We start from the raw sequence: 22707 nt of genomic DNA, 5'->3' as shown, positions 1-22707 counted from the left end.
AATTAAGAAATAATTCTTCTTATACTATTTTGAAATGTATATAATTTAGAAAGGTCGCCTGAAAAGGGTTTGGTTGGTTCTGCTTCATTCTATTTTGAAGTCGTTGGTCACGTTTGTTGACTAATTCTTCGTTAATTTATTTCCTGATTTATGGTTTGTTTGTATGTTGTTGTTTTTTTTCATTGCTTACCCTTCCTCAGACGTTGTTCCAATTCTGACATCCACCGTTATCGAGTGCCATCGGTCAGGACTGAAAAATTCTTCGTTCAGCTATGCTGCCATGTTGATGAGACCTGAATATCGTCAGAAGATTGACCTCAAGTATAAAAAGAAGATTGAACAAATTGTCAGGTAAAACTTTTAAAGGCCGACTGTTTAAACAAATTTTGACCGATGACTAGCAAAACCGCCATCTAAACTACATAAAATTTAGCCAAAATTTTCGTCTGAAAACCTTGGCAGTTGTGAATAGTGTCAAGAAGGCTTGTAGAAAAATAACTTCCACACACTTAAACAGAAATCTCGAGATCCCTGAATGTTCAAAACGCGGGAAAAGGCGCGGCTTAGTTAAAATAGTCGGCACCGAGGTTTCAACTAAGAACTATTTAGAAATCTGCTTACAAAGTCGTTCCTTTGACTATCAATTTGTCCAGCTACTTAAGTATATACTTTAAGCTATCTTAAAGCTTCTGGGATATTATGATAATGAACAAAGAAACGTACATATTACCTTGTTCTTAGATTGATTGTTTCCAGTTCTGTAGTTTTATATTAATGTTCTATGATTAACTCTCCTTTCAGGAAACCTGACAAAACGGAAGAGGACGAACCTCAGGATCCTTGTCCTTACTGCGGCAACGAAGTACCTCAGACAAAACTGGACTGTCCAGAATGTAAAAACACCATACCATACTGTATTATCACGGTGAGTAACAATGAATAGCGGCAGTCCGCGGGCCAAGCAACCGCCAGAGACTGGGATCCATTATTCCTGGTTTGCCTCGTTCACAAACACAAACACATTGCTTGCGGGTAAACATGTTTCTGGTACTACGGCATTTCTAGAAATTGAGGAACGGAAAATTATCCGACAATGAAGCAAAGTCAGTCGCGCGCAAATTGTCGGAAATTGAGGAACTCTTTATTATTTTTTTCACAAATTACAGGAATCAGTCTCGCTTAATAGTTCGTTTCTAACATCTGACACTTGAAGTATTGTTTGATTTGATGTTTGCAAGAGATATTGTGTTTTTCAATATTCAATATTTCTCTCATAGGGTCGTCACATGGTTAAAGACAACTGGACAATGTGTCCCAATTGTTCTTTCCCAGCTCTTCACTCGGAACTCATGAGGTTGGTTTAGTTTTGACATAATTTTGTTACATCGTTTGTATAGTATTTAGATTTAAACAGGCTTAAATGCGGCGCTACAATTGTTTTTCTTCGTGTATGGCATCAGTGAACGCAAGCCTAATTGAAGAGAGACGTAAAAAAAATTAATGTAAATTATCAGTCGACGCCACAGTTTAAGTACAAGGGATTTCTCAAAACAATTCCGAAGGCCTCATTCGAAATCAGCAAATTTTAATTGTTTTAAGGTTTCAGTCCTTGCTCTTCGTGTCGCTGAGTGATGATTTGGCTCTAAATCTGTTTTTTAACAATCTGAAAGGTTTTTTTGAATGACAACAACGCTTTTACTTGTTTTGTAAGTAACAAGTCCTCGTTAGCGTAATTATAGTTCGTTTGGAGCCCCAGAATGTTTATCTGCATCAAGTAGGAGCGCGAGAAGGCATCAACTTGTTTCTCTTGCTCGCATACTCGGACGTGTAGGACGAAATATGACTGTAAAGTGCGGAGGCACGGTTATGACCTCATAACCAGATTTACTTTGCTTTTGGGATCATCCGTAGCGCGCGCGTGCTCCGCTATTTATTTGATTTACAGCTCTTCAAAGTGCAAAGGTATTTTTTGGTGGATGTAGGGTTTCACCGTAGAAAACGTCTTGTCAATGTATTGCTCTTTTACTTTTTTGCAGTCTACTTGAGGCCAGTGAGACAGTGTGTCCAATGTGCTCTCAAAGCATAGCGGCCACAGAGGTGAAACCGATCAAGGATCCTTCACCGTATCTGAAGACAGCAGATCAAGACTGACGATTGAGTCAGAAGGAAGTTCTGTGAAATGTCAAGTTTGAGTTGTAACTGTAAATACTCATCGCTTCTTGGATCTGTGTTTATTTAACGGCGTGAGATAGTTGGAATCTCAAGTAATCAGTGAAATGCGAACGGTAGAGTCACTTGTCAAATAAAACACGTTATCTAACAAATGATTGTCGAGATGATTTCTTTCCCCTTCCAACTTGAAAACCCCGGAAGCTAACGCACCCCCAATGTGCGAGTAGGAATTGTGTTTAGGAAGGGGTAAGGTTGTCATTTCCTTCAAAGGCTCTTTCGTAACCTGAACATGCCACATCGTCCACCAGGAAAACAATCTATCTGTAGATGGAAGGATGGAAAGACCACGATCGTATTTGTATTATTACGCAATTTCTTCATTCCCCAGTCTATTTTAAATACTCATTTTTCTTGTTACCATTTCCAAAATTAAGAGCAAAAGTATACTTTTTATAGAAAACGCCCTGCAAACGATCAACTGCTTTAGTGACATTAAGGTATTTTAAGAAGGCTTTAAGGAAACTGATACATAGAGAATATTGCTTCTGCTTACTATTTCAGTTCTTTAATACTGTACATATAAAATAATTCTTTTGCATTGAAGTTAATGTACATGTGTAATCTTACAAGAGGACTAAAAATTGTTCCAGGAAATTGTAACCAGTCAGTTTGTTAAGGTGGTTGTCCTCTTAAAATATCAAGTAAATTGACTCTTCACCCATCCAGTTCCACATGCACGTTAGATTGGCCATTGTTTAGTACAATGTGACAACAATCACACAGACTGCTAAAATCAAAAGGCAAAAAAAGACAAAAAAAAAATAAAAAAACTGAAGAACATTTTGTATCGGCCTCTGAGATCATACATCAATTGCATGCTCTAATTTGGGAATTCTATTGTTTAACTGACTTGTGTTTGACTGTGGAACTGTCCAGGTTCAGATCTGTGGTAACTTTCCACATAACTCACTATCAGTATTTTTTTTTCTATGCAGAATACAAATAACTGTTAATCAAAACTTCAAAATAAATGTAACAGTGCTACTTAGCCTTGCCTAACCTAAGGAGGTAACAACACCTAGCTGATAAAATTTAAACATTTACATGACTTGTACAACTGTGTTGAGTCACCTGTTGGAAGAATGTTAATAAATAACATTCTCTTTTATTTTCATCAAGTCAAGGCAATTCCTCACAAAAAGTATGAATTATGCCATTAATTGAAAAAGCAAAACAGGTCAAGGCTGACTTATGCCAAGTGGCTATCGAGATAATCTTTCTGTACTAACAAAAGTAGCTCCATGCCAGGAAAAGGATGGCATTACCAACACTTGATGAAAATCACAAGTCAACTTGTTTTCACTAAATTCAAACCTCCTACCCTTTACAAATTAGTCAGCCCATGGGCTTTGGGTACATGAAGACCACATTTAAATAAGTCCCAGCACATTAAGGCACAATGTATTACTTTATCTATTGAGGTGTGTTTACTACATCAAAACAATTCCATGAGGTATTTTAAGAACCAAAATAAAGGAAACTGTCATAGATTTTGTTGCATTCTAATGAGTTCCTAATTTTACTATTAATGCCATTGCCTAGCTAATCTGGATTGAACAGATTTACCTGAATTTAAAAAATAATTGTATCCCAAATACATGTGGTGCATGTGCTACACCGCATTGTTTTTATGTCCAGTTTAGCTTTGCAATGGTAGTACTCGAGTTACAATCATGACACAACAAATTGCAATAAGTCCATCCCTAGATTTCATGGAGGAAAGGGTATCCTCTGATAATAAATGTAGTTTGAAATCTTTATTTCACATCCTCTGCCGTTTTCATCTTTGTTTTTCTCATTTGAAGACACTCAATGAAGTCACTTCAGTTCCATAAATTACAAAACTGGCATTTTAAATGTACTGGGCCAGCCACCTAAAGCCTAAAATAAAAACAATTTTGAGTGATTTAAACACCATTTTCTCTGAGAATTTTGATTCTATATAAACATGCCTCACATTGAGGTCTTTGAGAAGGTGAATGGACACCACTTCTCACTTGTTTGACAGCAAGAATTCTTAGCTTAACCTTACTGCTGGATTAGGTAAAATTCATGAACCCTTTAACTCCAGAAGTGATTACCCTGTAACTTCTCCCTATAATATCCATACATGATCTAGCAAATGGGTAACAAGAATACCCAAGCTTAGCAGGTAGAAGTTGTTACCTTGATGGAACACCAAAATCTCCTAACCAATTTACAAGGAAATGTGTAGCAGCTGGAGGGGAGAGTTCATAATCATATCATGGGATTGAAAGGGTTAAAGTACCCATTTAAATACCAGAGGAGACCAAAATGGCATTTCTCCTTACAATTTTGATTTGTTTTCAAGCAGATAAGTGATGAGAAGTAGGAAAAGTATTTGAGCGATACTGCTTGATTTACTACCAAATTCTCAACTGTCGAGTCATAAGAAATGTCCATGTATGGTAAACAGAGCAGAGAATCAGCATCAAGCTCTGGAGAGTGAAAGGGTTTAAATACTTCACAGTACGCCTGTGCATCTCTACATATTGTATGCAAAATTTGTACACTGTATACAAACTGTTTTCACAAGACTTACCTTCACCATATCCCTGTCTTTTTAACACACTACACATATACAATTCCATTGGCCGGGCTTGTAAATCTTTAGCGGCAATATTTCCCTGAAGGAAGAAGTATAATTTACCATTATTTCATAGGTGTGCATTCAATACTAGATGGTAAGTACCTTACAAGGCATATTTAAGTGGTGTTTTGTTTAGGGTACAAATACATGTAGCTGTAACTGCAGTTGTAGCCAACAAGAGTGAATAAAAAGTGTTGTCATCCTTAGTAGTTCAGCAGCCACAGACTCGACACTTAATTAAGTTTTTCTTCTCATATATTTAAGATGGTAGGTACACGTATAGATTTAGCTTACAAGGCATCTTTAGGGGGGTGCTTAATGTAGGTTACAAGTAGCTGTAACCATACTGTCTTGTAACCAACAAGAGCAAATGAAAAATTTTGACAGTGTTGTCACCCTTAATGGTTCTGCAACTGCCATAAACTTGGCATGTCAATTAAGTCCATTTATCTTATACACCTATACATTTTAAATTTCAGGAACACTGCATGTACAAAGAAATGCGAGGTCAGTAAAAATATGTCAAGATAGTAAAAGCAAGCAAGATTGCTTATCAATAAAGAACATTTGATTTATCTTTTTTCAAAGTCAAGACACCATGATACATCAATGTAATAGTAGATATATTTTAGATATAAATATGTTAAATGGTGCTGATCACCAGTTTATACCAGCTGCCCTCTCTAGGTTCAGCTGACTGGTTTAGTCAAGGTAATTGATGATGATGATGATGGTTGTTATTGTTACATGTCATTCAGTGAAACTTTGTACCTTTCCTGTGGTGAGACCGTAAAGGCCAAAGTACTGTCTGATGTAGTCTTCACTAGCAGCACCTGGGATATCAATTTTGTTACCAAGAAGAAGAACAGGGCAACTTGCTAACTGTTCATCAGCCAACAAACTCTGCCAAGTAACAATCAAAACTTCATATAAGCTACAGTATTGTTGAGCACTAATTTGACTGAAAGGTACATGCACTGCTGAACATCTAAATTCAATGTGTGCCTCTCACAAACCATTTTTTTTTTATGCAAGAGCACTTTAGTGTACCCTGTAGTGTGTGTGGTTAATCATTTTGCACATAGATGTACCTTTTTTGAATGAACCACAGATATCTGAGATGTACATATACTCTTAACTTCAACAGCCTTTGTATTGACTAGGGTATATCAACTAGTTAGGGCAATGTCTGATCTTCCAAATCTTCCAAATAATTGACTTGAGAAAAGGAAATTAAAAGATACATGATGTTACTACTTCAAAACCTGCACAAACCTCTAGTTCACTCTTGGATTCAGGAAGCCTTTCTCCATCAGCACAATCAATGATGAAGACTATTCCATTAACCGCAGGAAAGTAATCTTTCCAAATGCGTCGAGCTGTGGAATAAATCAGAAAATCAGCCAACTCATTCATGGGTTTGTGTTTTTTTGTTTTTTGTTTTCTTTTTTCAAACTATAATGGTATAAAAATCGAGTTTCCAGATGGGATTTGAACCCATGACCCTCCATGATCTAGTCGGATGCTCTAACCGCTGAGCTACAGGAGACTCTATGGTGAGCAAGGATCAATTAGTGGGTATTTACTGGAACTGCATCACGCAGCTACACAGCCAAACATCAGCTAGCGCATAGAAGCTCACTAACAGCATCATGCTGTCACATCAAAGCATCACATGCAGCCAACCAGCCTCCAAAGTGAGCATGTAAAGATGAAATAAACAATTTTTAAAAATCGAGTTTCCAGATGGGATTTGAACCCACGACCCTCCGTGATCTAGTCGGATGCTCTAACCCTGAGGGTCGTGGGTTCAAATCCCATCTGGAAACTCGATTTTTAAAAATTGTTTATTTCATGTTTACATGCTCACTTTGGAGGTTGGTTGGCTGCATGTGATGCTTTAATGCATGTGATGCTTTAATGTGACAGCGTGATGCTGTTAGTGAGCTTCTATGCGCTAGCTGATGTTTGGCTGTGTAGCCGCGTGATGCGGTTCCAGTCAATACCCACTAATTGACCCTTGCTCACCATAGAGTCTCCTGTAGCTCAGTGGTTAGAGCACCCGACTAGATCATGGAGGGTCGTGGGTTCAAATCCCATCTGGAAACTTGATTTTTAAAAATTGTTTATTTCATCTTTATAATGGTATAGACACAGAAATTGGAGCTCCTTTTCCTTTTACCGAAATACAAGTCCTCTGTATCAGTGGACTAATAAGTGAAGCATATCATACCTTGCTTATGACCACCTAGATCAAACGTTGTGAACTTCATGCCACCCATTGACAATTCTTCAGATGCTAGGATTTAACAAAGTATGACTTCAGTGCATCATTTTCCAAAAAAAAAAAAAAATTAAGTGAGACCATGAGGTTTACATTTAACCTATTAGTAAAATATTGGGGACAAATTATTTAGACCTATAACCTACAAAGTAAAACCCTGCTACAGCTGTACATGTAGGTTTCCACCCTTTAAGTCACATTTTCAAGGTGGGTTATTACCAGAATGTACATTTCTGACAGTTTGAATTGTTCAACAAACACCCTGCATTGGTGGTAAATGCAGATCTTAAAACTGACAATTTTTCAAACTGTCTGATCCAACACTAGGGACCTTAAGCAGTCAGGATGGCAACGCCAAGGAAGACTTCGATTAAAAAATGAATTTCTACTCTTAGTTAGAATTTTAAAAATGGCTGCATGAGCTTACTGTCTCCTACGATGCCACAGCTGAACTTCAGCATGATGTATAAGAGCAGCGGTGAGTTCCAAATGGAAATTAAAATAATTTGCCGCCGCGGTTTCAGTTCGCAGACCACGAAATTTTGGCGATTTCACGTTGTTGTTTTGCATGGGACGGCTAAGAAATGTACAAAGTCTCAAAATGCACATGCTGGGTTATTGTTCTGCCACTTAGATCTCTTGTTTTTCCACGTCCTCATTGCCGTTGTGGTTGCTTAAGGTCCCTACTAATTAAAGAAAGAACATGTACAGGTATAATGTAGTTGAAGAGAACAACATACTTGGATGAAGGGTAGGTACATGCTGTGCCATACGGTCATCCTTCAGCATGTGCAACAAGGTTGTTTTACCAGCATTATCTAGTCCTAGAAAAACTAATTTACCAGTCTTCTTCATTAGCCCTGTTGGGAAAAAGCAAAAGACATACTATTATCACAATGTTTGACACTGATTGGAATAGTTGTTTCTACAATTTTAGTAACCCTTAGTTAACTTATTCACCACATTTGCACCAGTTTCTTCCCAAGATATTTGGAGACAGACACAAAATACTTTTAATTTGATTATAAATGGAAATGTTATGACATGTACATGCATAACCTATGGCAGACTGGTTCATGTTAGTCTGGACTTTAGAATTTTGGAGATCCAAAGTTCAAATTGGGCATATCTTCACCTAGCTAATAGAACTTCTGTTTCCATAGTCAGCTGTAACCTTTATACAGCCAATTAGTCATGCCCCTTTCAGATGGAGATGATAACAACTCAAACTCTACTTTCCATATTTGTTTTTGTTTACAGTAACCCCTATCAGAAAAATTTATTCTGCTGTAAATATACTTTATCATCATCTTACATGTAAACTGAATCTCAAACCTCCTGGGCATATATGGCCGCTGTTTACTATACTAGAAGCTGGAGGTATTCAGCAAAGTATAATCACAGTGGTAGAGTGACAAAAGTCATTGTCTATCATGTACATGTTGCTCAATGTCAAGATTTAGAGAAATGTGCAATACATCTACATGTGTATCTTTCAAAATAGAAGAACTAAAACAAGATACCTCCACAATGAAGCAAAATATCTTGAATATTCTAAATTACAAAACTACGTGTTTAGTGGGTAAATAGCCATCAGAAATTGGTTACATCTCTTTGATGGAAAATTGGCAATTTTCCTGACAGAGAAACTGAAACAGGTGGTCAAGACCTAACATGATAGATATTACAATGTATCATGTGCAGTGTACGAGGTTTGTATTGGCCCAAATTTGAGGCCAAGGGCAAAAGTAGAACACAAGTAACATCATCCATGACTAATACAATAAAATAATTTCTGCTAACACCTTTGAACATGAGCGTACTAGATGAATCTGCACACACAGCTGAGACTTTCCATAAAACAATTTTATGTAATCACTGAAAAAGTCTCTTTGGCAAGAGCTGGACATTTCTCTTAGAGGAGATTCTAGAAACTTACCTAAATAGTTTAACATTCCAGTGAACCATTCCCACATAAACATTTTTGCAACAAACCTGAAAAAATTGACAAAGGGAGAATCGTTATTACATGAAATTAAATCTTGACAACGGTTCTTTATACAGTATTCCTTCGATGTCATAAAATTAACTTCATGAACAACTCACAGATTGAATCGCATCGCGATAAATTCACTTTCGGACGAAATAGTCATTTTGAAATAGCTTTAGTTTTTCTTTTCGATTGAAACGAAAGAAATAATTGTCACAAAACCACAGTGTATTTCCTATCTCAGACACTTATAGCTTTGAATTTGCCACGGTAGTTGTGGTGACGTGCCAAAAATTACGTAAAGCGCCGCTATCTATTCCAATATGGAACACTGTTTAACTGTATACTGTAGATTCGATGGCGTGGCTATTTCTCCGAGGTAAGAATTAGCAGAAAATTTTCGCAGAAGACCTCGTAAAGTCATTTTAAACGACTGCATTCTTCTTGTACATGGACACGTAATGCCAAACCGAATCATCATTTGCCGGTTCATTGTAACTAGTATACCTTCACACAAAACAAATTTTCTAGCAGAGTGAACTAAGAAGGATTTTCAAAAAGGAACTTATGACAAAAAACTTTTCAGACTTACCTAAAACTTTGAAAATCCTACTTAAAAATCGTGATAATATTGGAAGTTTGTGTGAGACTCTCACAAAATTTTACACGCGTACGACTTTCCGGCGTGATTTCCCGTATGTTGCCCTAATTGCGCAACTGCGCCACGTAATGACCTCGATTTGGTTCATGATATGATTTCCGGTCAGGGGCGTTTGGGGGGCACGCGAAAATCATACCTATTAACTATGGTCTGGATAAGTCTTTTTTCGGGGCGGAGGGGGGAGGGTTTTTCGTCATTTTCTTTGTTTTTCTTTCTTTTTTATGTTTACTACAAACAAAATTTTTTTACAGACTCTAAGAATCAAAGAAAGGGACAGCGGTACAGTCAGGTCCGTACTTTAACTTACGTATTTCCGGTTGAAGTCTCGTCTACACCCAAATAGGATAAACAGGAGAGTATTTCTATGAAAAGTACCCAACCATCGATCTGAGAGCCTCTGGCACGGTTTTTAAATTTATTAGAAACTTTAGAATACTGCCTTATTGGGAGTTTCCGTTTTTTTTTCAATGATTCAATATTTGTCCCACGCTTGTGACAAGACGAAACTGACACCTTTCTCTATTTCTTTACCGAGCTCAAAATTTACCGTTATTCTATTTTCAAAAGATGATGCTATCGACATTGCGTCCTACTCACCAAAGAGCATCGGTGCGCGGAATCCGAAGATCTGAATGTTTCCTTATGAGGACCCAGATTTTTGTCTTTGTCCTCGCTCGTTACAAGACGAAAACACCTTTCCCTATTTCTTCTCCTAGCTCAAAACGAATCATTATTCTATGAATCTTTCTATTACACATATAAGAGCCTGATATCTGTTACCCCAACAAGATAACATGTATTTGTTAGAATGAAAAATGAAATCAATGGGGAAACATCATCAAAGCTGATATGCGGTAAAAGGGTTTATTTTTGCTTTGTTTTTTTGTTTTTGTTTTACAACAAAGTTCTAAAGGAGTTTACAAGAATGCTTAAGTATTAATCAGCCATGTTTCCTGACAAACGTGTCCAAAGCTCGAGAAATTAGAAGCAAAACGGGACTAGAAAATCCATGATCCCGAGTCCATCATCCTGAAAAAAACTCTAACTCTGCACGGCAGTAGCAACCAATCATGACACTGATTGTCTGATGTACGGGTCGCTCATACGACAACCGACCAACAGCTACGCACAAGGCTTTTATTGCACTGCGCCCTCCTGTCCAACAGCCCTCGATCGTTTCAGTCAGCGGTAAGGTATGAGGAGCATACAAAGAGAAAATGTGCTGGGATGGGTGGCGGTGATTGGTTGAATTGTTTTATTTATTCTCCTGGAATGAAATAAAATTCAACAATAACCTAAACTAAACATCGAACCAAAACAAAATAATGAGTTTTTTTCAAGTTTTTTTTAATCACTTTTTAGGTCATTGGCTGAGTAGATGGCGCTTGGAATACTCCTTTCTGGCCAGTATAGGGCCAGTATAAGGCCACTACCGGGCTAGGACCAATGCAGGGTACGTCAGGAAAAGTTCCCCCGGCTGCAGTCTTCTTGCTTATTGAAGTTGTGTTACCATAACAACAAGGTCTATGCTTAATATATGACACTTTCTTCATATATAGAGGCGAAAAAGATCGTGAAACCGCCTTCAATTGTAACTTACTACCAGAAAATCCAGTGACTAGCAAGTCCGAAAGTGGGTAATGAATTGCTAGTCAATAGTACTGACAGAGATTAAACTACATGCATCGTCCGGATCTACGTTTTAAGTTTAGCAAGATCTACGCCTCTCGTTAGGTTCTATAGGCGTTGTAATGGAATATTTAGCAGTACCTCGTTATTTACACCGGTTATGAAGGCGTTATTTCATATCAGTGCTGGATTGATATCTGATTGCACAGCTTAATTTTACAGGCAAACTGTTATCTCCGGTTGTTTGCCATCTCAAAATTCGAACTTCTTTCAAAGCGAAATCTGCCCATGCATACCGAATTAACTTTCGTGACACCTAACCAACCCAACAAGTACACACAACTTTTATGCAAAAAAGCATGATTTTTCATCTGTAGAAAATGAAATTTTAATAAAGCCGTTTAAAACTCTTTAGAATTCCTTCTATGGTTGACAAGTTAGGAATTTGAATTAATCTCATAGTTTTCTTTAAAGGCCAGCTTTTGTTTATTTTGTCTTAATGAATTTCCGCAATAAATCGCACTTACTGTGTTAATTACATGAGAATAGAGGCTTTGCAGAAAGATTATCTTTATATGAAACGGTGAGAAATTAAACTTGATGACTTCATTGAAGCGTTCACCGGACATTTCTCTGACGAATAACTGCTCAAACTGTGTGATGTGCTCCTTGTCGTTTTCTTTTGTTGATTGTATATCAATCACTTACGCCCATAATATCAACAAACTGCTCAAGAGGTAATTTCTCCTTTTACCTCACCACGTTTAATGAGAAAAGGTTAGTGAGAATGAAATGAAACTTGCAACAAGGTGAGAGACCAAAATTCTGACCGAAAGAGAAATTCTCGTAGCACAACATAAATGATGTATTGAACTATGAGTCAGGAGATTTATTTCCTTACCATTTGAATGCATGTTGCGACGGAATAATCGGTGAGGAATGAAAAATTTAAGTAGTGTCCACAAATGAATTCAGGGCATTAGCAGCTGAGTGAGTCGCCGCATGCATTTTTCGATCACCACGTCTTCAACTGCATTTTAGAGAGGCTATGGCTAAGATGTCTTGGGTGGGTTTAATTATGCTCCTCTGCATTACGGCCAGTTTCGTCTCAGATTCCATGGCGCTAACAAATATGCAAAACTGGAAGCACAACGGCAAGCGCCGTTTGATCTTGAAAGACCGATCACAGAGTCGTCGGGAAAAAGAGGTACAGCATATTGAGCGAATTTATGAAATATGATATGAGATCCATTTAACTAGTTTGTTAACCAGGGCAGAAATTGAATAGTACTTAAAGCTAGTGTCGAGGGATTTTGCAGTTGTTCGTATCTACAGCGCGTGAAATACCCTCAGTCTTGTCAGGCTTGACAACACAAATGCTGGTAGTAAATCACTCAGACGTCCGCATAACTTCGCGGTGTGAATTCATGGTAAAGTGAAAGCAATACGTAGAAACTAATAGTGTTTAAAAAGGAACACGCAGTGAGACATCTTATGAATCTTTTCAAGTTCAAACAATTTCTGAGTCTGATCAGGAAAAGTTGCTTGTCTCTTAGTTTGCGATATAAAAATATGCGGTTTGTCTATTAAAATGAATATGTATAAGAAATGCTTATCTGTTTATATTTAGATGTTAATAATTTTTTTCAAAAAAATTCCGCTTTGCAGCTGTTGACCCTATAAGTTAGTAGTTTCTACCTTCGCCAATCGTGTGACGAGTCTTAAATTCGCTGTGCTAACACGTCCTTGAGAAATGCATGATAATATGTATGACAACCAAAAATAAAAAAAAAAAATTTTATGTTTAGGGTTTCACATCATGCTAATAACCATTGTTTAGACAACTCTCAGTGGTATACTTAAGAGCATTAATCTCTATTAAATATTCACCTCTTCATCAAATTTGCACTTCTCTTTCCAAATTCCATGCTTGCCGACACTAAAATAATTAAAAAAGGCGATGAAGTAGCGGTACTCAGTAAAGAATGGAAACAGGCCTTGGAAATGTTTTCTTTGAGTGAACAGCTCATAGTTCGGCATTCATGTACAGCAGAACTCTGGATTTTAATTATCAGAAATATTTAAATCATAGAAAGGGTATATGCTTCAATCCTTCTGAATTGTACTCTGGCGGATTTCTTTAGTTTAGGTGTAATGTACAATGATTTTGCTTCAGTCTCTTCAGAAGACGTTTGGCTATGTGAGGTTTCTAAGCGCTCCTCCAGTACTCCATCTTCCCTCTGTGTAAAGCAAATGTTACTCTTGTACGAATCAGCGTCCTCTAGGCTGAAAAGTCGTCAACATTTTATAAACGTAAATTTTCAGCGAAACAAGTTTTAGCGTGACACCCAGAGCTAAACTTGAACAAAAATTTTAGCCATAAACATGTTAAGATGACGTAATGGAATTCCGAGCTTCTTCTAATTGTACACTAGAACTCCTACTCGAAGTCTCTGTTAAAAGTCTTTAATTCAGTGCGGGTAATTGCATGCAACATAGGCTATTCTTGTTTAATGACCCTGGCGGTTCTGTTTATTGTGACCAACCGATTCAATGCCTGAGTTATTTTTTCCATATAGACGCCAGGTGTGCTTGTATTTAAACTCTCCCCACCCGTCCCTAGGCGGGTGTGTACCTTTGAAATTTTGTAATCGAGGTCAGGTGGGAAGGGAAAAGACGGTGGCGCGTGGCCTGGGTCAGGTTGGCTTGTCGTTGTAACCGACCTGAAGCTTTTATTTCCAAGAATGACTAAAAACGTCTTAACTTTCGTCAAGGAAATAACTGATATCGCGACTGGGATGGAAAAGAAAAGCTCGTGAAGCAATTCGCAGTGGACCATAAAACGTTGTTGTGTTCCTTTTGAATTTTTGAACTTTTCATTTTTTCCTTGAAGACAATTTTTGAGAAGATCGTCCTTTCAGAAAGTTTAATTTAGCTCACGTACCGCTCCTGTTAACTTTAGGAAGTTTCTCTATGGTGTCTAACGTTATCTTGCAGTTTTCAATGAGGAACAAGCTTAATGAACGAGAACTGTCTCGACTCCGACCCGGACCACAGGCACCCCAACGTAAGAGGGCATTTAAACGTTTCATGGCTCACAAAGACGCAAAGGTTGACGCGGAAATCTTTTAACCACAGCTGGAGTAGACGTTTTCTGCATTACATGTGGAGGAACCCTGAGGAATAAAATTAGCCATAAAACTTCTACAGTGTAATCCGTGTAGTTTTATTGTCTTACACCTGTTTTTAATTTCTTTTCAAACGTAGTTGCACAAGTAAGAGATTGACACAACAATGTAGATGAAGTTGTGACAAGCCTCTTATATCGAGACTTCTTCGGTGAGCCTCTTTTGATTGATCGGTTTTTTTTTCCGCTGTCATTACCAGAAGGTGGCAATTAACGAGACTAAAATAACCCAACCACAAATGGACAAAAAGTGAACCAGAAATGATATTAACTTGTGATGGGTCACAAACGTTCAAGAAGTTGGACCGGACATGATACTCGATCAAAATTGATCCCATCGTGCAATGGACCATAAATGTCTGACAATAAGGACCGGAAATGATACCCGATCAAAAACTGATAACAACGTGGTATGGACCATAAACGCTTAACAAATTGGACTGAAATTGATACCCAATCAAAAAAATGAGCCTCACTTGTGATAGACCATAAATGCTTGGAAAAATGGATCAGAAATAATACTCGTTAAAAAAGTGATCCCAGCGTGTGGGGGACCATAAATGCGATGTAAAAATGATCTTAAATTGTGATGGACCATAAATGCCCGAGAAAATGGACCAGAAATGATACTCCCCCAAAAATGACCCTGACGTATGATACATTGCCCACAAATTCTCAAGAAATTAGACTGGAAATGATTACAGACCACCAAGATCCACCAATATCCTCTGTGGTGTATCACAATTGACTCCAACCGGCGGAGGAACACAGATGATCGCATAGTTTGACTAGAAATAATCCCGCATTAAAAATGATCCCAACTGCCGGTGATGGCCCGCAAATGCTCAAAAAATACAAAAATTGGTCCGAAAATCATCTCAGATTGCCAATGTTCCCTGTGGTGGACCGCAAATGATCCCAACTAGTAGTGGAACAGATATGATTCCACAATTTGACCAAACATCATCCTTGCCGGATTGAAAATGATTCCAACTTTTAGTGGACCATAAATACTCTCGGATTTGGTTCAGTTGGAAATGATCCCAGAAATACATGATCACTAAAAAAAAGTGGGGCTCTTTTCTTAAAAAACTCTCTGCATGAGTACATCAGAATGAAGCTACATAATCGAACTTCTGGCCATTCGTTGTCGGCGGTGGGTACTTTCCATTTGAATTTCATTGTTATCCAGGAGTCGGTTTTCGTATCAAGGTTTCGATATAATAGCGATGAAGATCATTTTATTAGAATCCGCAAAACCGTAGTTAAAAAATGATCCAAAACCGATCGGTTTGAAATCGCAAAAAAATTCGATCAAAACTGAGAACTGCGTGCAAAACTGGCAAAACCGATCATTTTTCCAAGTTATGTAAAACCTAAACGATCCCATACAAAAGTGATAAGAGGAGTATATAGAGGTTTCGGGGCTGTTAGATATCGGGATCTGTGGAGGCGAATAATTGCCACTCAGACCGGAACCCAAATTGGGAAAATCGAAAACCACCTCGATACCAAATCCAAAAATCATTTATATTTTGACAAAAGCCGAAAACCAAATACTAAAAAACGGAAAACCCTCAATGCAAACCGAAATCAACACCAAAACCGATAGCTTTTTTGCATAAAAACTGAGAAACTGATCTGAAAACTAGCCAAAACCACACAAACTTGGAATTCTGGCCCGGAAGCACGATTCAGGTAAGTCTGCATAATCAACTGATTATTTGCGCGCTTTCTTCAATGCAGAAACCTATGCTTTTACCTCTGGATTTTGAATCAAAACTCGTTTGTAATTTACGATCATTCGCAAAGCTACGAGAAGAAATTGGACGTAGATGGCTGGACAAGCAGAATGTAAGTATCATTACTCCGGGGAAAATAACTTCACCTCTTTTCTTAGGACACTCAAAATGCAATCATGACTGTTTTATTCGGACAATGTAAATTTGGTTCTTGATTACTAGTAGGGTACCAGTGCACGTGATGCAAGACGAGCGATTTCAGTAAGACCAACTGCTAAAGAAATAAGGCAATTGTCATACAAATATAAATAGAACTGAGTAATAATACAAGAATACTTACTGTAGAGAAGATTCAAAGATTTCAGGAGGCTTTGGAAATCAACATCTGCTATTAGAACGTCCACGGTGGAACAGAAAACTGGCTGGGTAACATTTTAACCCTTCAGCTGACAGGTTTTGGTCAACTTGTTCAAATAGAGCTCAGATATACTACGCACTAAGAGGAAATCGGCGTTAATCCATAACTTAAGCGTGTGCCACTTGATTAATTTATCTTTATTTTGTCAATAAATTAAATATTGCTAGATGATGGTAGGTACAACTGACACAAAGTCAATACTATGACGTCCCTATTTGCCAATAAATGTCCATATTGCACTCTGAAAATGATGAAACCTGACATTTAATGCAAACGAATGGAAATTGGGTCAGCACTGATCGTTATTAAAATAGGGACAGGAAGAAGCACGATAAAAGCACTGACATCAAAATATTTACATTCTCATGAGGCATTCGATGAGTAGGGTAAATGTGTGAATAAAGTCAGTTCGGGTGAGAGCCAATTGAGGGGAAAATGAGAAAGAGAAAAGTTTTCAGCGACGTCATTCGTCAGAAACGAGTGAATCAGTCCTATAGAGTCTCCTCCCACACTAATTTAATGTGTTTAAGAGTGCTTCAGACATTGTTAAGATGTCATCATGGTGGCACCTAATTAAATAAACTGGTGCAAACTCAATTCTTCCCTGTTGACTTTCATTAAAAATTTTTTTCTCACGCTTAGTTTCCTTTATGTGATTCGTTTGCCAAGATAGTACCAAAAATTATGAATCTTTACTCCAAAAATTGCTGTTTATTGATGTTTGCCCATGCCATCAGTTAGTGTCTTGGGTAAGTTACCAAAAGTGAACTGTTACTTTAGAGAAATAGTATGCTTGCGTATCATAGTAAATCATTCATGACGATAAAATATATCACTGTATTCGATTTTGTTTTGCAATCGTACAAGAACTAATTCCATTGATTATGCGGCTTGAACCCAAATTGCAGTTACTTTATCGGTCGTTGCAGTAAAGTATAGCCTGAAAAAAGGTTCAATTTTTGCCACAAGCACAATGTTGTATTGAGTTTTATCAGACCGTTGGGAAATCGGTCAATTGTCCCGAAAAATGCAGCCTCTCCATATTTTTTTAAAATGTTGTAATCATTCGACTTCAAACCCTGCCATTTTGAATTTTGCTTAGCAGGATGACTGCACCATAGTTAATCTATTAACCATGACCGCACAGACTACAGCTCACTTCACGGTTACACACTCGGACCAAACCGATTCGAGCGGAAGCAAGATCTAAATTTAAACGGACGGGCCAATAGCTGAATCAGAAGTTGCATTTGAACTGCGTGTTTACTTTCCCGCCATTTTAGTGAATTTTTGGAGCAACATTCAGAATGGCTGCGTCCGTAGGCGGATTTTTGGCACGTTTTTGTTTTCAAAATACACCAACAATAGAGAAAGCAACGACAAAAACAAAAACAGACAAACATAAAATAACGCGGTATTTAGCAAATGTTTACTAGAGTGAAGGGTAGAGATACAAAGGATACGGTTTTAGTAGATTACTTTTCCCTAAGGTATCTCTGGATCAGCCTAGGCCTTTGCATGAGACCTTCTCAAGTACCTTGCAAATTTCTTTATCAGGACGCATCAGGAACAATATTTAACATGTTCTTTGTATTTACCATTTTTTCAGAGAAGGAACGTGCAAAATCCTTTTAGATAGTATATTTTTCTTTGTTTCACGCTCTAAAAAATCGTCCCGTCTCGCCTTCCTGTAAATCTTTACTGAAATTTTCTCTCCTTGAGGCAGCGTTGAAGTTACTGAAAAAACCTTACAGCGATTGATGTTTCAAGCATTTCACGTCTAAAAAATTTCGTGATCTAAAGGTGCCCTGCTAGTTATTTGTTATTGAATGCTAAATATCACATAGCAATAGTGACAGTGGTCACAGGGCGTGCACCCACATACTTGTAAGGAATTTGTAACCCATCGAGCTATGTCCGTTTCGTCATTATGCGCGATCCGATTAATATTACTTTTGATTTTGCTGTGCATGGGCAGCGGTTTCAGTAAGGATTTTACACTAACTACGTAAGCTTTTGTAATTTTGCAGTGAAGCTCGCCTAAGCGTTCTGCCATAGAATGAAATGTAAAATTGAATAGTCTTCTATCCATTTCATTATTACAAGGTCGAATTTCATTTTCATTTACTCGTTCAGATTAATTTAAGATAATCTTCGACGCTTTACTGCGCATGTCAAAAAGTTCAGTAAGATATTTTGTTTGAGTAACAAATAAATATGCGGGACCGCCTGCGTAGCTATGATAAACACATCATAAGCTATAATCTGTCGCCTAAAAAGTTTCTTTGAAAAAAAATTAAATGCCATTTTCAGAGAAAGGAAACTTTCTCATTTTCTTTCTTTCTGATTTGTTCCTCAGCTAAAAAGTCCAAATGATTTCAAATAAGCCTCGATGGTTTTCTATGTTAGTCAAAAAGCCCAGTGTAGGATTTCTCTCACGATACGAAACAGCCTATTATAAGAAAGAAAAAAAAAATGTGCAAAAAGCCTACATCGGCGAAACAGGCAGAAGACTAGGTGACCGATTCCGAGAACACCTTCGAGACGTGGAAAGGAATGACAAGGACACATCGAAACCAGTCGCTAGACATTTTAATTTACCTAATCATTCTAAGAAACATATGGCAATCTGCGGTCTTTCCTTGCACTTAGGTAGCACGGAAAGCCGTAAAAATCTTGAACAAAAGCTCATCTTTCAAACCGGCAGTCTAAATCCCACAGGGATCAACGAACGCTTTTCATTCCACTAATTTATTCATGTTTTTCTCGTTGCCATGTTCCCACCAATAACGTAGCTCCATTTTCTGCCTTTAAAAGCACACACAACCCACAATTCCTCTATTCAATCCGACGAAGGACTAACGCTCGAAACGTCAGCTTTTGTAATCGTTACGGTGGCCAATTTACCATTTCAACTTTGTTGATATATCCAAATTATTTCGTTACTCCCACCGACGCAGCCCCAAACAGTTTCTTTCGAAACTATCAGCCTTTAATCAGAAAAACAAATGGTTTGCTACGATCCGTCTTTGCTGAAGAATTTATCTTTAAGTACATTTACTCCAGGTAAGAACCTTCTTATTAAATAACTTTGCACTGTTTTGTAAACTTGATTTTAATTGGGTCAGCCTGAGCTCAGAGCCTCAAACAGGGCCGCCTCAAATTTTTTTACAGCTGTAGGGAAAAAAAAAAGTATTTGAGTTCGGTATACATATATCAAAGACATCTGTCCTCTCATCAATCATTAACATCTAAAAACCGACAGAAAGTCGACTTCACAAAGTTATTTTTTCGCTTGGAAAACTTACCAGTAAGTATTATAACGGAAAATGTTAAAATGAATTTACAGAATTCTTTTAATTTAAAGCGAAATGACTCTACGGCTTAAATATGGTGATTCAGTTTAATTTTCAAAGCGACTTAAGATTTCTATGAAGACTTTTTATACCTCTTTAACTGGGCTGACTTGGTTAAATATTTATTTCAAACTGGTTTCGAAAGTTCTCTCTTAATCTAAAATATGTTATCGGTGTTTACCTAAATTCAAATAACTCTAAAAAGTTTCAACAGAAATTGATTGACGCTTGAGGCCTGTTAAACGACATTAGAATATGTAGCGAGATTCGAGTTTTTGACATCAATTTGTTTGCATGAAAGAAAGTTTGATCTGAAGAATCTTAAATACACGACTCACCCATTGGATATTGTTTTTAAATATAAGACGTCTTCAGATGAAGTGAAAATTTAACACCAACTCGAGTAACATTAATAAATTTATTAGTGTTTCCCGGACAAGCGCTCTTATGTGGAATAAATTTAAAGTTGAATATTTAGTATTGAGCTCTTAAATTCTAGTTCAAATAAAAAAAAAAATTGAGGTTCTGACTAAGCTGCGAAAACTAGTTTTTTTAGCTCTTCCGCTCTGACGAAGGGCTAGTGTTCGAAAAGTCAATAACTCTTTACGGTGGCCAATTTGCTTCTAACAAAGTGCCCTTGGATGCCTCACCACAAGAAAGACAAACAAGGTTTTTGTCAAGATCTGTTTCGAAACCGGCTTTGTACTTCGCTTCTAAATTTACCCCTCAAAATTATCTTTATCAAGACTAGAACCTTTTTAATCATTCCATTTTTCTTCTTTTCCATGAAAGAAAATGTTATTTTTTTTTAACAAGACCGGTTTTAGACTGCGCCGTGACATCATTCGTTCAAATGTATGCGAGACTTGGACCGAAAGGATTTCGAGAGAGGCGAAGAACACCTGCGAACAATAAGTTTAAAGCCGCAAAGTCGCCTTAAGTTGTTAAGTCGACCCTATAGGCTGATATGGATCGTTTAATCCTTTAACAGAAAGACTTATTGGGGAGCTTTCTAAACCTACAGAAGACTACGACTCGGCCAGAGCTTATTTACTATGATTCATAACTGTTGATAAATCCTTTAGGTTCTGAAAAGTAAGGTTTGAATTCATAAATTTGAGAAACTCGAGAAAATCATAACATCATACTAAAAGCTTTTCAAGTCACATATTCAAGTACGTGCCCTTTCCAAGAGGGCAAAAAGCGTTAAGAACTCCGCTTTCTGGTTTGATTAATATTTCATATTATTAGAATCGAAGTCGCCGTTTTATTTTTTGAGCGTGTCTCCTATAGGATGATGAGAGATTGAATAAACTATAAGTGTTGCAGAAAGAGGTTGTCGGCAAAGGTAAAATTTTTCAAATAGGATTTTATTCTCAAGAAAAAAAGTCATTTTGTATATTTGCTCGTGAGCCATGCACTCAAAGCGTAGATCACCCGGCAAATCTTGTTCGATTCTTCCAAAAAAACGTCCAAACAAAGATGGGTGACATAGGAATAGAAAGATCAGAGAAATATCGAAGATTTCTTTAGACCGTTGCAGTTTCAAAGTTTTCAACCGTTTAAAACCTGAACAGACATACGTTCACTGACACATTTAGCTTTTTTTGTAACTGAAGATCTCTGCGATAATGGAAGAAGGTAAACTTTAAGAAAAAAATTGGTCATGCCTCATAAAATTGTTTGAAAGGAATTTCTTCCTGGAAAATTATTCGCTCTGATTCGGGAGCAAGATCGGAAATCACTTTAGAAGAATCAAAGATTTCAAATCCGAAGGTCTGAAAAAATACAAAATCGGGTCAATTACATAAACTGAAAGTGGGTGAAAGATTTTTAAACTTGACTGTCTGTCAAGTTGAGGTACATGAGAAGGAATTCAAAGATTCTTGATAGACGTTTTTAAGTGAAGTGAGGCGTGTTCTTTATGCAACGAAAAGCGAAAAACTGATGGATGGCAACTAGCGTGAGCTGATGGTTGATTACATGAAGTCGTCATGTAGTGTCGATATGTTTCCAATTGTTTAGCGGTGCACTAGGACAGTACATGTCATGTAAGGCAGATGCTTGTGACGCAAAAAAAAAAAAAATTGCGAACACAAAATGTCTATGGAAGAGAAACTTTGAAAAGCATGCAAGAAAGAAAGTGTTTCCATCAATTTGTTTATTTTGAACAATGACACCCCTTGCGTTTAAAGTGCCATCTAGGCGATAAGCAGTAGCAGGCCCGGCTGTCTTTAAACACACTTAAGATACCGGTAAATCAATTTGTGGAACAATTGGAGTGACCAATTGTCCTCTCACTCTTTGGACGTTATCATAAATGATCCTTTATCTATATAGTTGTATTTTTTCCTCGTCAAAATTGAAAAGGAATCAATGTTCCCTTTCATTATCCTGCGTGACTTGGTGTACCCAGGCTTCGCCTCAAACTGTCTTATGGGAACTAAGACATAAGTTTGCGTGTTCTCCTTTTCAATCTATTGTGCCTCTGAGAGGAGTCTTCGACAATGAGAGCGTGAGAACTTTAACAGAAGTACTTTCCTTTCGTGTGATGTGCTGCAGAGGAGAAGCTGTTACTTTTGATGGTTGTTATGAGA

General features: G+C 37.5%; 2 protein-coding genes and 2 long non-coding RNA genes across 4 annotated transcripts in view; 3 read left to right on the top strand and 1 right to left on the bottom strand.

The window, feature by feature from the left end:
* The window catches only part of LOC111342912 (WD repeat-containing protein 19), a 39965-nt gene extending 37641 nt beyond the window's left edge, over positions 1-2324 (top strand). Inside the window, exons 48-51 of the mRNA XM_022950037.2 lie at positions 201-351; positions 802-925; positions 1278-1354; positions 2037-2324. Of these exons, the coding sequence (XP_022805772.2) occupies positions 201-351; positions 802-925; positions 1278-1354; positions 2037-2151 (467 nt within the window). The 3' untranslated portion in view covers positions 2152-2324. The remainder of the gene's footprint in view (positions 1-200; positions 352-801; positions 926-1277; positions 1355-2036) is intronic.
* A 1661-nt stretch (positions 2325-3985) lies between these two features.
* Positions 3986-9832, bottom strand: LOC111342913 (small COPII coat GTPase SAR1B). The gene is made up of 8 exons (XM_022950038.2): positions 9710-9832; positions 9067-9122; positions 7868-7987; positions 7077-7142; positions 6119-6222; positions 5615-5746; positions 4796-4880; positions 3986-4113 (listed from the first exon to the last, which is right to left on the bottom strand). The coding sequence occupies exons 2-8, from the start codon at positions 9107-9109 to the stop codon at positions 4085-4087; spliced, it is 579 nt and encodes a 192-aa protein (XP_022805773.1). The 5' UTR covers positions 9110-9122; positions 9710-9832; the 3' UTR covers positions 3986-4084.
* On the top strand, positions 9381-11256 carry LOC148723321 (uncharacterized). Its single transcript, XR_015991446.1, has 3 exons — positions 9381-9496; positions 10030-10067; positions 11141-11256. It is a non-coding gene; the product is annotated as an uncharacterized LOC148723321 (long non-coding RNA).
* Positions 11257-12473: 1217 nt separating this feature from the next.
* Positions 12474-14622, top strand: LOC111342924 (uncharacterized). The gene is made up of 2 exons (XR_002695997.2): positions 12474-12614; positions 14405-14622. It is a non-coding gene; the product is annotated as an uncharacterized LOC111342924 (long non-coding RNA).
* Positions 14623-22707: the final 8085 nt, after the last annotated feature.

Source organism: Stylophora pistillata, chromosome 9 (assembly GCF_964205215.1).
Source record: "Stylophora pistillata chromosome 9, jaStyPist1.2, whole genome shotgun sequence".
NCBI classification, from domain to species: domain Eukaryota; kingdom Metazoa; phylum Cnidaria; class Anthozoa; order Scleractinia; family Pocilloporidae; genus Stylophora; species Stylophora pistillata.
This window is presented reverse-complemented; position numbering and strand designations above follow the sequence as displayed.